Source organism: Rattus norvegicus, chromosome 5 (assembly GCF_036323735.1).
Source record: "Rattus norvegicus strain BN/NHsdMcwi chromosome 5, GRCr8, whole genome shotgun sequence".
Lineage (NCBI taxonomy): Eukaryota > Metazoa > Chordata > Mammalia > Rodentia > Muridae > Rattus > Rattus norvegicus.
The window spans coordinates 13,898,434-13,915,184 of NC_086023.1; the positions used below are offsets into that span (position 1 = coordinate 13,898,434).

Genomic DNA, 16,751 nt, shown 5'->3' on the forward strand with positions numbered 1-16,751 from the left:
CAAGGCTGCCCACTCTCTTCCTACTTATTCTATATAGTACTCTGTTGTTGTAAAAATATAAAAATAAAAAAGTAAGGTTGTCTTTTCCCCGGCTAGTTCTGGCATCTCGGTGCCCCAAGATATCTGCTAGGTATCTTGGCGGAAACAGATCCCAACTCATCACAGGCCCAGTGTCTCTTGCCACCACACACTTTCCTACACTCAAACCCTCACATAAAAGAACACACAACACGATAATCTTTGACCCAATTGATAAGATAATTGCCCACTTAAACATACAAAGCCCGGTACAATCCAGCCCTTAGGAACATTAATAACAACCTGTAAATACACAGAGCAGAATCTTAACGTCACCTGCCATGGCTTCTCACCCTCTCCTCCTCTTCCTGTCTCTCCTTTTTCCTCTAGTCTCCTCCTCTTCCTTCAAACTTCTCTCCCACCCATCCTTCCTTCTCCTCCTTCTATCCTATGCCTGCCCCTCACCTGTACTTTACAAATTCAATGGGGAAGTCTTTCTGGTGAAGTCACCTGAGTTCTGAGTACCTGACTAGGCAGCTATCCTTGCGGCAGTGGAATTAGCATCAAAATACAGATAACTTCTGGGCAAACCACAACAGTACTCGAAGTCCTAGCCAGAGCAATCAGACAGGGAAAGGAGGTCAAAGGGATACAAATTGGAAGGGAAGAAATCAAATTATCACTATTTGCGGATGATATGATAGTATACTTAAGTGACCCCAAAAGTTCCACCAGAGAACTACTTAACCTGATAAACAACTTCAGCAAAGTGTCGAGGTATAAAATTAACTCAAACAAATCAGTAGCCTTCCTCTACTCAAAGGATAAACAGGAGAAGAAGGAAATGACACCCTTCACAATAGTCCCAAATAATATTAAAAAAATCTTGCTGTGACTTTAACCAACCAAGTGAAAGATCTGTATGACAAGAACTTCAAGTCTCTGAAGAAAGAAACTGAGAAAGACCTCAGAAGATGGAAAGATCTTCCATACTCATGGATTGGCAGGATTAATATAGTAAAGATAGCCATTTTGCCAAAAGCAATCTACAGATTCAATGGAATCCCCTTCAAAATTCCTACTCAATTCTTTATAGAGATAGAAAGAGCAATTTGCAAATTCATTTGGAATAACAAAAAACCCAGAATAGCAAAAACTATACTCAACAATAAAAGAACTTCTGGGGGAATCACCATCCCTGACTTCAAGCAGTATTACAGAGCAATAGTGATTTAAAAAAAAAACAAAAACAAAACAAAACTGTATAGTATTGGTACAGAGACAGACAGATAGATCAGTGGAATAGAATTGAAGACCCAGAAATGAACCCCCACACCTATAGTCACTTGACCATTGATAAAGGAGCTAAAACCATTCATTGGAAAAAAGATAGCATTTTCAGCAAATGGTGCTGGTTCAACTGGAGGTCAGCATGTAGAAGAATGCAGATCGATCCATTCTTATCACCCTGTGCAAAGCTTAAGTCCAAGTGGATCAAGGACCTCCACATAAAACCAGATACACTCAAACTAATAGAAGAAAAAGTGGGGAAGAGTCTCGAACACATGGACACTGGGGAAAATTTCCTGAACAAAACACCAATGGCTATGCTCTAAGATCAAGATTCGACAAATGGGATCTCATAAAACTGCAAAGCTTCTGTAAGGCAAAGGACACTGTGGTTAGGACAAAACGGCAACCAACAGATTGGGGAAAGATCTTTACCAATCCTACAACAGATAGAGGCCTTATATCCAAAATATACAAAGAACTCAAGAAGTTAGACCGCAGGGAAACAAATAACCCTATTAAAAAATGGGGTTCAGAGCTAAACAAAGAATTCACAGCTCTGGAATGCCGAATGGCTGAGAAACACCTAAAGAAATGTTCAACATCTTTAGTCATAAGGGAAATGCAAATCAAAACAACCCTGAGATTCCACCTCACACCAGTTAGAATGGCTAAGATCAAAAACTCAGGTGACAGCAGATGCTGGCGAGGATGTGGAGAAAGAGGAACACTCCTCCACTGTTGGTGGGATTGCAGACTGGTACAACCACTCTGGAAATCAGTCTGGAGGTTCCTCAGAAAATTGGACATTCCACTACCTGAGGATCCAGCTATACCTCTCCTGGGCATATACCCAAAAGATGCTCCAACATCCAACAAAGACACATGCTCCACTATGTTCATAGCAGCCTTATTTATAATATCCAGAAGCTGGAAAAAACCCAGATGCCCTTCAACAGAGGAATGGATACAGAAAATGTGGTACATCTACACAATGGAGTATTACTCAGCTATCAAAAACAATGACTTCATGAAATTCAGAGGCAAATGGAATGAACTAGAAAATGTCATCCTGAGTCAGGTAACTCAATCACAGAAAAACACACTTGGTATGTACTCATTGATAAATGGATATTAGCCAAAAAGCTCAAATTACCCAAGATGCAATCCACAGACCATAGGAAGCTCAAGAAGAAGGATGACCAAAATGTGGATGCTTCCACTCCTTCTTAAAAGGGGGAAAATATCCATAGGAGGGGATATGGAAGCAAAGTTTAGAGCAGCAACTCAAGGAATGGCCATTCAGAGCCTGACCCACAAGGGGCATATATAGATAGATAGATAGATAGATATAGATATAGATATAGATATAGATATAGATATAGATATAGATATAGATATATGTATGTATGTATGTATATGTACACACACACACACACACACACACACACACACACACACACACACACACAGAGCCACCAAAAGTAGATAAGATTGATGAAGCTAGAAAATGCATGCTGAAAGGGACCGGATATAGATCTGTCCTGAGAGACACATCCAGAGCATGTCCAATATAGAGGTCAATGCTAGCAGCAAACCACTGTACTGAGAACAGGATCCTCTTGGGGGGAATTAGAGGACGTATTGAAAGAGTTGAAGGAGCTTGCAACCCGATAAGAACAACAATTCCAACTAACCAGAGCTTCCAGGGACTAAACCACTACCGAAAGACTATACATGGACTGACCCAGGGCTCCAACTGCATATGTAGCAGAGAATAGCCCTTTTGGGGCACCAGTGGAAGGGGAAGCCCTTGGTCCTGCCAAGGTTAGACCCCCAGTGCAGAGGAATATGGGGGAGGGCAGTAAGGCAGATGGATGGGGGGAATACCCGTATGGGGGAGGGGGAGAGGAGGGAATAGGGGCTTGTGGACAGGAAACTGGGAAGGGGAATAACGTTTGAAATTTAAGTAAAGACATATTTCTAATAAGAAATTAAAAAAAAAAAAAGAATACAAGGTTTAGACCCAGTCCTTCTATAACTACTATTATAAACTGATTTTAGATGATTAAGCAATAAGAGTTAAGGGCCAGATAGCAAACTCATGGTTCTGAGTTATTAAAAGGGTGTTTTTGAGATACTTCAATTAAAAATGGCCAAAAGTAGTCAAGGCTTAACAGTTTAGAACTTCTGCCTCTTCACAGCATCCGAGGTCCACAGAATAGGATGTTTATGGCCATTTCTTTATTAAAGATCATTTGACTAGAGACAAGTCTGCTCCTGACAGCTCCCCTTTCTTGAATTCAAAGAGGAAATTGAGCATCAATAGCTGTTCTAGTTGTGGTGAGACAGCCACTTAGGCAAGAATTGCCCCAATTCATCTGCAGACAAAATACTGTCCAGAAAAAAAGACACATGCAGAATAGACTACTAATAATCTCTGCCACGACAGGGTAATTAGTCCTTCTAAATTCTACATTACAAAGGTCTGTCAGATGATCGTTGGCCAGAAGGCTGAAGACTGATGTGCCAAGGTTTTGAAGAATGAGGGACCGTCAGGTGACCAGCAGTCTCTACAAATTTGCTAAGTTTTGAAAGCTATGTTTTGTGCTTCTCATGTTTTCAGGTAATATTAGTCATTCTTGGATTTCTGACAGAGTTGAAGACTGGTTGTAGTATCATACCCAACCCAAGCTGTTTAGCACTGAGAAAGAGGATTTGACAGAATGGTTTTCAGATGGCATACAATCTAAAACCAGGACGTAAGTCAGGTGTAGAATTATTGAGTCTTTTAAGTTATGATAGATAGCAGGGTGATTTATTTAATCAACAAAATTGATGGACTGGGTGTTAAGCGTATCTTATATTTTATAAATTTTAGAATGGTAAAGTTATACTTAATTTATATTACAGAGGAAGAGCATTTTAATTGGACAAAAGGAGGGAAATGTTGTAGATTGCCCTTGTGCTGTTTGTATTTTGATGCTAATTCCACTTTCCCAAGAGGGACTGCCTGGGATGAGGAATAAATCGTGTACTCAGATCATGTGAACCTTCTCCATTTTAACTTGTAAAATAAAGGCTAGAGCTGGTGATTGGGCAGTGGAAGAGAAGTGGAGCAAAAAAGTTTTGGGGAGAGGAGAAGAGGAATGAGGAGATGAAGGAGAGAAAGGAAGAGTGAAGAGGAAGAGGTGGAAGAAAAATGAAGCAGAAACACGTGGCCTGGAGAAACCACAAGTTATAAGGAACCTCTTAGCTGGGAATAGAGAAGTGTAGTGTTAGATCTGACCAATCAGAAGCAGCTTGTATTCATATTAATTGAGTTGTATTTTCCTTGCATGGGCTTATTTAGGTTGGAGATTTACCGCAAAACAGAGCATACTGAATGCTTTAAAAAGAACAAGCATACAAACCATAGGTATAGGAGAATAAACCTATTCCACAAAATCATAGAAGAAAATTTTACAAATCAAGGCATGAGAGTCATAAAGATTCCTCAGGAACAAAGAAAGGATATTGGAAATTACAAAAGTCCAAGTTGTATATAGTGGCAGGCCTATCAGAATAACATTTGAAATTTCAATGAAAAGTTTGAAATCAAGAAGGCCCTGGATAGAAAGTAGTGAAAGTCTACAGGTGCCAACCCAGACTACTATATGCAGCAAAACTGTCACTCATAATAGAAGGAAAAAACATTTCAAGATTTAAAGAATCTATGCCCACAACATCAGCTCTACAGAGGATACTAGAAGGAATAGTTCAGTCTGGAGAGATAATTAAACACACCCGAGAGAGTAGAGAGACTAAATAATCCCAGTACAGCTGACCATAAGAAGTCTAAGAAAACAACACAACAAAACAGTCTTAACGGTCATCAAAAATAACCCCTCGAAAGCTCCCAACAATAAATGTCTCAATCTCCCAACAAAAAGACACAGACAACAGACGAGATTAGAAAACTGGATTGATCATTTTGCTTATTATAAGAATACACCTCACCATCAACCATAGACACCATTTCTGATCAAAGTATAGAAAAATGTATTCTTTCAAATATATGGACAAAGAAACAAGCAGGTTTAGTTAGTCTAATATCTAACAAAATAATAAGTTCCAAACCAAACTTAGAAGAAGCGAGAGAAGGACATTTCACATTCAGTAAGGAAAAACTCACCAAGAGGATATTACAATTCTAAATACTAAGATCAAGGGCATCTAAGTTCATAAAAGAAACATTGCTAGATCTAAAAATCACAGACTGAACACAACATCCTGACAGTGGGTAACTTCAATATTCTACTTTCAATAAAAAATAAAGTCATCTAGAGCACAGACAGAAGCTCTGGAGCCCAGACGCCGTACATTCACAGTTCTAACAGGCGCTTCTAGCAGAACACTCCACCCAGTCACTGAAGATGCATTCCTGTAGCCATGGAACTCTCCCCAAATTGACCACATATTACAACACAAAGTCTGTCTCACCAAATTTAGAGACACAGATGTAACGTGCTGCGTTTTATCAAGCATGAAAGAATAAAACTGAACGCCTACAATCGGAATGGAAAATTACACTCTTGTGTAAGTTAAATAACATCCTACTGAGTGAAGACAGGAACAAAGAGAATTAAGAAGGAAAATTTTTAATTTTCTAGAATTAATGAAAGTAAAAGCACAACATACCAAAATCTATGGACATAATGAAGGCAGTGCTACAAGGAAAGTATATGGCATGAAGTGCCTACATCAGATGACTGCAAAGAGCTCATCAATAACTTAGAGATACACTTGGAGACCTTGAAAAACAAGAACAAACAACACCCAAAAGAATAGACAAAAAAAGAGAATCTAAGTCAGGGGTAAAATTATCAGAGAAAAAAACCAAACAAAAGAATGAATGGAATGAAAAGTTGGTGTTTCGACAAGATTGACAAGACCAGCAAACCTTTAGGCTACACTGAAAGAGGAAAGAGATGGGGAGGGAGGGAGAAGGTTGAGAAGAAAGGAGGAAGGGAGGTCTGAATTTTCAAAATCAGAGGAAACATTACAAAAGTTGCTGAGGAAACTCAGAGACTCTTAAGGACACAATGTAAAATCTGCATCCCAGATCACTCAGAAGGCAGATGGACCTCTAGTGAGCATGGTCAGTTGGCCAGCCTGGTCTACGAAGTGAGTTCCAGGCCACTCACACACACACACACACACCAACCTCTCTGATGAACATGGCTTCTGTGTGATTTGAAGACTGGCTCCCCTAGGTTCATATATTTGAATTCTCAGTCACCAGAGAGAAGAACTATTTGAGGACTAGGCGGTGTGGCCTTGTTACAGAAAGTGTGTCACTGGCTTTGAGGTTTCCAATGCCCATGCCAGGCCCAGTGTGTGTTCTCTCTCTCTCTCTCTCTCTCTCTCTCTCTCTCTCTCTCTCTCTCTCTCTCGTTTTCTTTCTCCCTCCCCCAAACCTGCAGATCAGGGCATAGCTCTCAGCTACTGCTCCAGCACCATGAGGCTGCCACGCTCCCACCAAGCCCTTTCTATGGATGATCACAGACTAACTCTCTGAAACTGTAAGCAATCCCCCAATTAATATGATGAGAGTTGCATTGGTTATGGTGTCTCTTTATTGCAATAAAACAGTGACTAAGATAGATGAAAGAAAGAAAGAAAGAAAGAAAGAAAGAAAGAAAGAAAGAAAGAAAGAAGGAAAGAAAGAAAGAAAGAAAGAAGGAAAGAAAGAAAGACAGACAGACAGACCTTAATAAAATACTTAAACATCAAATTCAAGAACACACCCAAAAGATTATTTTGGGTCCTCTGCAAAAGTAACAAATACCCATGAGCCACCTCTCCAGCCCATCCACAGCAATGTTGTTCACCCATTATGTATATAAAGTAAGAATTGTACGACCAAATATATGACTCAGCAGGAGAGTGCTGGGCCAGCACTACAGGGAAAAAATGACTTCTTGAGTTGGGAAATTTATTGGAGACATTTAAACATTCTTACTAAAAACCAAGTTTTGATTTTCAAAATCCAATCTTTCTACTGTATAACCTTCACATTCATAAAAAATGGTAGTAATTCTTTCTGGATGTTTCCCATGTAAAAGTTGAAGAAAGGTATTTTCTAAGGTGAGCAGCTCACAACTGTCTACAAGTCCAGCTCCAAGGGGGTCTAACTCCTCACGGCCACAGCACTCGTGTGCAAAGACAAACACACACACAATTGAAAATAAACACAGTCATACAAAATTTCTAAGGGGCTAGGAATGTGGAGCTAGAAAGTCCTCAATCAATCGTCTGCACCACATGAAACAGAGCACTCTGGTGTGCACCCGTCCAGCCCTCAGGAAGCAGACAGGATGACTAGAATTTAAAGGTAATCCTTTCTTCACCACATAATGAGTTCAACAGTAGCCTGATCCAGATGGAACCCTACCTCAAGAAAACAAAACAACAAAACCCATAGTGCACAAAGAAATCTAAATAGAATCCCCCAGGAAAGTCCTCAATTTAGATATAGACCCATACCTTGAATCTCTCCCCAAAATGGTATTACAAAGTCTGAAGTAAGTTTTCCTTAACCAACATAGGCCATCGATGCCAATATGCTTCTTGTAAGCACTCTACTAAGGTAGAGCTGTGGCCTACTAGATTGTGGCCTCACCTTACATTTGGGCACTACAGATCATGTTTAAGCTCTGCTCCTTCTCACCCTCTTACCCTGGGCATCAAAGATCAAAACTGTCTGCCAGTAGCCTCCCTTTCTCCTCATATGGTTCAGAGCCTCAACACCTCCTACCTGAATTGAACTGATCAACAGCTCACTAAAGAGTTCTCTAGGGCCAGCAAGATGGATCAGAAGGTCAAAGAACCTGCTACCAATCCTGAATACCTGAACTTTATCCCCCAAAAGATATGGTAGAAGGAAACACACATGCACACACACAGACACACACCAAATAAATAAGCAAGTTCTTAGAAGACACAGGGAAATACAAAAATAAAATAAAGCTCCCTAAATATACCAGGAATGCCTAATGTGCAGCTCACATATTAATGACTACATACTCAGCATAACTGTCCCAGGCAAGCCCACTGTTGCCTGTAGCAATTCCAGGATACCCACTTCAAAGCTTACCATATCGCCTGCTACTGTGTGCCCCTGAAGTCAATATCAAATAAACGAATAAACGAATGAATCAATACCTGCTCCTGCAAAGCTTCTTGGTAAGATTTAAGTGACTGTGTGGAAGGTTTTGGCTTATCCTCAAAGACCAGTCCTGAATTCCTGAGTCGATCACTAAGAACTGTCTGCTCGTTCTGTCCAACAGTACTCCTAGTAGCAAATAGACAATATGAATCAATTTATTATAAGATCAAGAAAGTTCTAGGAAAAAAAAACCCAATTCTTTGCCTGGCATATAAAACCATCTTTAAAAGAATAAATCTTTAAAAAACAAATCCAGCAAGATGGGCTAACAGATATAGCAAATGCTGTGCCGTGCCCGGGACCACTCGGAACAACTGAGAAGCAGCTCCTGCAAGGGGTAATCTGTCCTCACATGTACACTGTGGCCTGCATGCTGTGGCACGTTTGAGCACATGCACACACATGCACAAAGAAAGTAAACAGAAGGTTTAAAACATGTTTTCTGCAAAGAGGATGAAATCCTTAATCAGATGACTCATCCTCACACTGTACTTTAAAAATCCATGGAAATTTAAATTTACCCAATTTGTATCTTTAACTAAGTGGGAGTTACATAAAGTGTGACTGCCAGCACTCAGACCACCCATAGCTTAAGATGCTTTTGCCATGGTATCACAGCAGTAAGAAAAGACATTAAGACACCACGTAAGTATGAGGGATGAGTCAGCACACACAAGACCATCAGGGTTGGAGAATAGCTGTGGTACCAGCAGGGGGGGCAGAGACCAAAGACTCCTGGGGCTCACTGACCAGCCAGCTTAGCCAAACAGGTGAGTGCCAGGTCCCAGTGAGAAATCTTGTCTCAAAAACAAGGCAGGCAGATCCCGAGGAGCCATCCCTGAGGTTGACCACTGCCCTCCATGCATGCATGAATGTACAATGAAACATCACCTTACACTAAAGCATGACATTGGAAAGGTACAGTGATTCTAGCAACATCTTCACAGCTAAAATGACAGCAGAACTCCAATGTCTGCCCGTGGCTAATAAAAAGTCAAACTGACAGTGCAGGCACACAATGCATCATTATTCAGCCTTGAAAAAAATCCTAACACGAGTTACAAGGACCATAAGCAGTAAGGACCCCGTGCTAAGTGCAGCAGTCATGGAAAATACTGTCGGAGCCTCGGGAGGTAACACAGAAGTCAGAAGCACAGACGGACAACAGAACAGAGGCTGCCCGTGCGTGTCACAACAGAAAGCAGAGCCGCCCCATTACTGAACTCACAGAAAGCACTCTGGAGATGGTTATGTAATATCACAGATGCACTAAATACTACACCAGGTGCTCTTTAAAGCAGTTAGGCTACAAGATCTGATAATAAGCATAATTAGCGCTTTATTCTAACTAAAGACTTACACAGCTGGTGGTGCTACTTGGTGAGTGACAGGGGCAGAGACATGAGGGACAGGATGTCCTCCAATCATTCCTGAACCATCTAAACAGGGAAGGAAAAAAAGACATTTATTTTAGAATATTTACTTACTATTAATAACGTTTTATCCCTAAAAAGCTTTGTCCAAGCACCAATATATTCTTCTGGGCACAGAGTTAGCAAGAGCACACAGGGAGACATAAAACCATTACCTCTTAACTGTGAGTAAAAAGCAAATAACACGAGACACAATTGGTTTTACTTTGGTTTGAAAACTGGGTCTTGTTTTATGACCCAACGTGATGGGGAAGTTCCTCAGTAGCCCAAACGGGCCTTGAACTCATGATCCTGTCTCCATCCATAACTGCATTTCAAAATGGGTATGGCTATAGTTTGTCCTCCAAAATGTATGCAGGAATTTAATGCATAAAATCTTAAGCTAACAAACTTAACAGAGTAGAAATTGAAGCCCCATGACTAAATCATGAACTTACAAGGGGAGTAAGGAAAAAACCGATAGACACACATAGCCACATCTGCCCTGCACACAGTATTTGGGCAAATTAGGTCTCTAAAATAAATCTCCTCTTCACAAAGTATCTTTATCGAGTATCATGGCAAACTGATAAAATCAAACTTGATACTGGGGATGATTTTATTGTCAATAAACACATACTTGGATTAAATGAAGCCGTTCCTTCTTCATTTACATACTACTGCTTCCATAAGAAGACTCATCCTTATAAACCACCAGAAAAGTGTTTACAGAACACAGAAAACTCACAGTACACAATATTGGGATCCAGTGTATTCCTGGCACCGTAAAAATAGTATGCGTCGTCATAAGGAGTTCGATAGTTAGGAACGAGGTGGGGAAGGAGCGGAGGTGGAAGCGGATTCAGAGGCACAGGTACAATTCTATGGCAAAAGAAAAACACAAAAATTATCCCCATATTTTATTATTTTATTCAATATAATTTAATCTTTCGTAAAAAAAAAGTTTTATTAAAATTAAAAATCAGCCTTGTACTAATTGTTCAAGAAAAATTAGGACTCAAAGAGCAAATAGCAACAAACTTTAGAGCTTCAGGAACATGTCGGTAAGATGCAAACAAGTTAAAGTAATTGAGTAACATCCAATAGCCGTTATGTGCCGTATCAAACAAAGGCATACTCCCTTTCCCTCAGTAACGATACAGAATGAACGTTACAGCAACTCAGCGTCCACAAGGCCAGGGACAAAGAATGCCAGCGGAGTGCAGAGCAGGGAGCTCAGTCTATAAGAAGACAGGAGGAAGGCCTGAAGATTCCCAAAACAGGAAGTGCCATGTGATGAGAGTCACAGAGAGAGAGGACCAAGAGCTCCACCGCCTCGGGTTTACAAATGGTTCTGTGTGGACAAGACAGTGCACAGAGTATGTTTATGCATGTCCACACCTGCGCCCGCATCCACACAGCGCTCATGTGTCCATTATGTGTAATGGACTCGTGCGTGCAGAAGAGGATGTGCACTTGAGTGTGTACAAATGCACAAGCTGGCAGTCAGTCTTGCATGTCACTTCTGGGGAGCCGTCCACTTTGTGTTGAGATGGGGTTGCTCACAGGCCAAGAAATCACTAATTACACTGGCTGGACAGCAAGTCCCAGGTATCCAGTCTCTGCCTCCCAGAACTGAGACCACAAATTCATCCCATAGCACCCAACGCTCTTACTGACTGAACTATCTCCCCAACCCAAAGAGTATATTTTTTATATGTAAAACTTACTGCTTTTTCACAGAAAGTTAAACCACAACATGGTTACTTGAGAATGCATATGACCCTGATATAATACTTAATAGTTCATAAACTTAAAGTGTATAAAAACGTCGACATTCCCTCACTGAGGAGACACACATTTCTCCCAGCATAGTCTTCTTCAATAATAGAAATGGCAAAGGAAAGTAACTTTAGATGAACAAAGAAAAAGGAAAATTTTAGATTGTTTTTTACTCAAACATTAACATATTTCACCTTAAAGAATCTGGGGGCTAAGGTAGCACCAAAGGTCTCTTCAGTAGTCAGCAGTTCCACACGTTATTGGTCAGGCAGTGAGTCTAAGCTCACCATCGTCAGTGTAGACACAGTAACAAAAACAACCTGGGTAACTGTTATGAAAAGAATCTATCCTCATCAGCAACTCCCAAACTGTATCTACACATAGAAAACTCAACGCTCGCAGCAGCCCTCTAATGTACACAAGTGCTACAAAAAAGCCCTTTTACAAAATGGACTTTTTGGCATAAAGTCCAATGAGGCCGACTACTCCAGCCTCTAAACCAGAACAGAAAGCACTGTGGCTCTGTAATTCCAGTCTCTCAGCCTTTGGAGTAGGGAAGCCACTCAAGGAGATAAAGGAAGCAACTGAGAAAGGCTGTAAGAAAAGCCCTAGAGTCCATTAGTAACAAATAAAAGACCAAGTCCTACTGAAAGGAGAGACATCTCAGTAATGTGTTAGAAGGTTAAGTAAAATATCTACAAACGCAAAGATATTCCTATAATTAGTACATTAATAAGTATAGGCCAGAAAATATCCGAGTTACAGGATTTTCTTTATGTACAGATTAGTATAGCATGTTTTCCCCATAGAAATGGCATGTGCGGTATCAATCCCAGGGCTGTGATCCCAACTGCCCTAGAGCAAGCCCAGAGAGAACTGTGAGAGCAGACAGACAGGCACCGGATTACAGTATTCTTCTGAATAAGCTGAAGAAACAATTCAATGATTGCCAAGTGGAAATAACTGAACAATGTATGACTTTTAAATGTTAGAAGATATTAAAATATGACCTAAAACTACGAAACTGTATTACTAATTCACTTTAAGAACAGTAAGCCTCTTAAATGATAAAGAGTAGAGTTCTCCTGTCTCTAATAGCAGAGAGAGAGCATCAGTAACAATGAAGAAAGTACTCAGCAAAGTTACTATGACACGACATCTCGGAAGATCATCTGCCGCAGCGCACCCTTGTAAACTCGACGGTTACACATGAGGCCTTCCCTAATTCCCAAATACAAACATTTAAACAAGCACCTGGGATGCACCACTTCACCAAGGGTGCTGCCGAGTCCACTGGGCAAGTCTTCATTGTGAGAAGGGGCGGAATGAACTGGTGGGACAGGTGGGACAGACGGGGCAGAGAAGGGGGGGGGAGGTGTCTGGAAAGCTACTCTGGGTCTCTCGGGTGGTATCGTCTCTTCAAAGTGTCCTGGTGTCAAACTAAACTGCTTTAGTCTATCAGGCTAAAATAAAGAAAAAGACAAAAAAACAAGCCTGTTTGTTACACAGAATCATAAGTTTAACGGTGACAAGGACCTCCAAGGACCCTCTCCCCCAGCAGGCACTTAAGACAGTCACAGAACAGCAGAATTTTACAGCTAAAAAAAGGCTTTAAAGATCTGATTCTTATTTTATAAGCAGGTAACTGAGGCTCCCCAAGAAGCACATAAATCACCTAAAGGCTCATGATTAGTAAAGGAATAAACATCAACTACAGCCAGGCGGGAACTTCCTGCCGCAGGTCTCTCTGTTAGACAGCAGCAGCTCCATGCCATGTCTCTCCTCAGTTGCTACGGACCAGGGAGACAGAGCAGAGGACCACAGACTCCACAGGCCGCAGTGACAGTGAAAGAAGCTGTACCACAATAAACCGTATGCACAAGAAGAGCTGCTGTGACAGGGCAGGCCAGGGGCTGCTTGTTATCTCTACTCCAGAATAGCATCTTATGTCAGTTTAAATATTAAATAGTGTTTAACTGCTGCCTCTAATACATTTTTATCCAACTTGACACTCTTTAGGTGATTCAATTCCAGAATGAATAAGCTCTACCACAGACTATAAAATTTAATAATTTATAAATTTAATAAATTTATTAATCTACTTTTAGAATGTATAATTATTATATAAATATATAACATATAATTATATTCAATTATATGAATATGATATATATCTATATGAATACTTATATATTTATAATTTATAAAATAATGGTTGTATAATTTGTTATACATTATATGTTTACTAAAATTATAATTCATAATTTAATAAGTTTATTAAATAATCTTTAACTATTCCCTCAAATACATACTTATTTAACTTGACACTCTTTAGGTGATTCAATTCCAAAATAAATAAGATCTATGATATACTATAAAAATTAGCATGCCGATATATTACATTTAAAAGCTCAAGTTTCCAAAAGCTAACTTTTTATTGCAATGACTACTTTGGACCCTTTTTTTTTTTTTTTTTTTTTTTTTTTTTTTGTCCTGCAAGGCAATATTGTCAGGAAGAGTTTTTTTCTGCGTTACTGGGAATCAAGGATTAAACTTAAGGCCTCACACATGTGAGGCACAGCTCTCCCACTGAGTCACAGTGCTGATCCTTTTAATTTTCTTTTGGTTTTTACTTTATTTTGTGAGTCTTATTAAGTTGCCAGACTCACTATAAACTTACTCTGTAGCCCACAGAGGCCCCAAACTTGCCTCAGCCTCTCAAGTAGCTAGAAAAAAATATGATGATCAGTCTGGTTCAGGACTGATTCCTAAGGTTAAAGTGTGTATTACAAGAACAGTCAAACACAAAAGGGGGTGCACTGGAGCAGCATAAACACACTCAACCACTGAGCTACACCACCACCCCAGCACTAAACTTTAAAGCAGATAACCGAAGGAACACACACATAATTAAATCATAATTAAAGTTGTCTATAGCTGAATAATAAATAATATAATAGTAACTTTAAGGATTTGCTAAAGACTGAAGTTTTTATTAAAACTAGAGGTCTTAACCATCATTAGCCAAAAAAAAACTTTCAGCAAATAAACATGACACATCCAACAACAAAAAGGGCACTGCGGGGAAAGCAATAAACCGTTACCTCCTCCTTACTTAACTGCAATGATGTGTGTGAGGCATTCCACTGAAAGGTGTTGAGAAGTGCAAAAGTCAAGTAAAAAGAGTATGAGTATCCTTCTAGTTTCACCATAACAAAATGAAAGACACAAGTTACACATCTTTTTAAAAATTACTCTCATAAAGAAAAAAATTTGTCAAATTTTTAATACTTAAAAGCAGTATTAATCAAGTTTAAGTTACACTGGTTGAACGTTCCCTTGGGAATGGCACATGTACACAGAAGGCAAAATAAACTCCAAAAAATGATGCACAGATGAAAAGAAAATCATCCTAAGCTACAGTGGGAAACATTCAAGACCAGGTAACACTTCTATAGCTCACAGTCGTTGATTGACATTTATGAAAATGGAATTTGGTTCGCTATTGTTCAACCTGAACTGATTCTGCCGGTATCCCAATATGTGGAGCCTCCCCTGCTATTAACATGCTTGACGCTACTTTGAATAAAGGATTAAACACTAAAAGATGCCAAGAACTCTTACCGATTTTTCAGGGTCCTGGACTCCAGAAGTTGTAATTCCGAATGCTAAATCTTTTTCTCTAAATAAAATTAAGATTTTATAAATTGAAAAATTGTAGTAAACATGCTACTTTGTCAAAATTGTAGTCATCAGTGAAACAGATCTGTACACGAAGTCTATGTAATACATTTCCAACTACAAATAATTCCTTTGATAAGAAAGCTTTAAAATCCTCAAGTCAAATTTAATCACAATGCACAGGAAGCTGTGGTTTACATGCTGGGTGGCTTAGAGTACATATCTCAAAATGAAGACTGGAGACATTGCAAAGACGGAGTGATTTACATAGAATAAGACAAAACCAAAACCAAAGATTGTGGGATGATGTCATCACACAGGTATAGGCAGGTACAAGACAGAACAAGGTCTGTCATTGGACGAGAAGGAAGGATGTGTGGGAGAAAAATTTGGGAAAAGGAGGAGATGGGAACGGAAAGGACGGGAAACTGGAGGAGGAGGAGAAGCAGCGGAGACAACATGGAGGCTGATGTTAAGATTCCTCTCTGCACATTTACAGGTTGTTATGAATGTTCTTAAGGGATGGATACATACAGGGCTTTGAATGTCTAGGTGGGCAATTCTATCTTATCAGCTGGATCAGAGGTTATTGTGTTCTGTGTTCTTTCTTGTGGAGAATTGAGTCTGTGAGAGTGTGCGGCGGCACCGACACTGGGCCGCCCGCCACGGAGTTGGGATGTGTGTTTCTGGGAAGATATCTAGCAGATATCATGGGGTACTGCGGTGCCGGAGCTAGTGGGGGTTAAGAAAGCCATTTAATATCATTTTACAGCAACAAAATATTTTAAGAAAAACACTGTGTGTGTGTGTGCGTGTGTGTGTGCGTGTGCGTGTGTGTGTGTGTGTGCGCGCTCGTGTGTGTGTGCGCGTGTGCATGTGTGCGCGTGTGTGTGTGCGTGTGTGTGCGCGCGCGTGCGCAGAGGTCTGGGCTCGATGCTCAGCACCTATGTGGCAGGTCACGACCACCTGGAAGCCCAGCTCTACATCTACACATCCAGACACCCTCTTCTGGCCTCCAAAGCATACACATTTTATATGCAGGCAAAACATCCATACACATAATATAAAAATAAATCTTTAAAGAAAAGAAAATCTCAATAATAGAGGGCTTGCTTAACTAACAAGCACAAGGCTCTGGGTTTGAGAGCCAGCACTACAAAAATTAATGATTTTTTTTAAAGATAGCTTAATAGTAGATATTAAATTAGTTTCCTCTTGGAGGTGAATAAAAGAATAAGAAGGTAACTCTCAAATTCTTTAGAACCAATATTTTTAATATTGCTTTAATGCTTCACATATTGTTTAAGAAAATTGTGAGAAGGTGAGGAGGATTAATACTGATTAGTTACGTCTCTGAA

General features: G+C 39.9%; 1 protein-coding gene across 41 annotated transcripts in view; it reads right to left on the reverse strand.

Moving 5' to 3' along the window:
• Cspp1 (centrosome and spindle pole associated protein 1) overlaps nt 1-16,751 on the reverse strand; it is a 115,228-nt gene that overhangs the window by 38,362 nt on the left and 60,115 nt on the right. For 21 of the 41 annotated variants that reach the window (XR_005504467.2, XR_010066406.1, XR_005504468.2 and 18 more), the window contains 6 exons: nt 15,337-15,394; nt 14,817-14,858; nt 12,967-13,175; nt 10,679-10,812; nt 9,879-9,957; nt 8,515-8,644 (listed from right to left, as the gene is read on the reverse strand). Coding sequence is in view for 37 of the 41 variants with exons in the window: in XM_039110193.1 (XP_038966121.1) it covers nt 8,515-8,644; nt 9,879-9,957; nt 10,679-10,812; nt 12,967-13,175; nt 14,817-14,858; nt 15,337-15,394 (652 nt within the window). In the remaining 4 variants the exon portion in view is untranslated. The remainder of the gene's footprint in view (nt 1-8,514; nt 8,645-9,878; nt 9,958-10,678; nt 10,813-12,966; nt 13,176-14,816; nt 14,859-15,336; nt 15,395-16,751) is intronic. The other 20 variants (NM_001191864.2, XM_039110201.2, XM_006237777.5 and 17 more) reach the window with 3 other exon arrangements.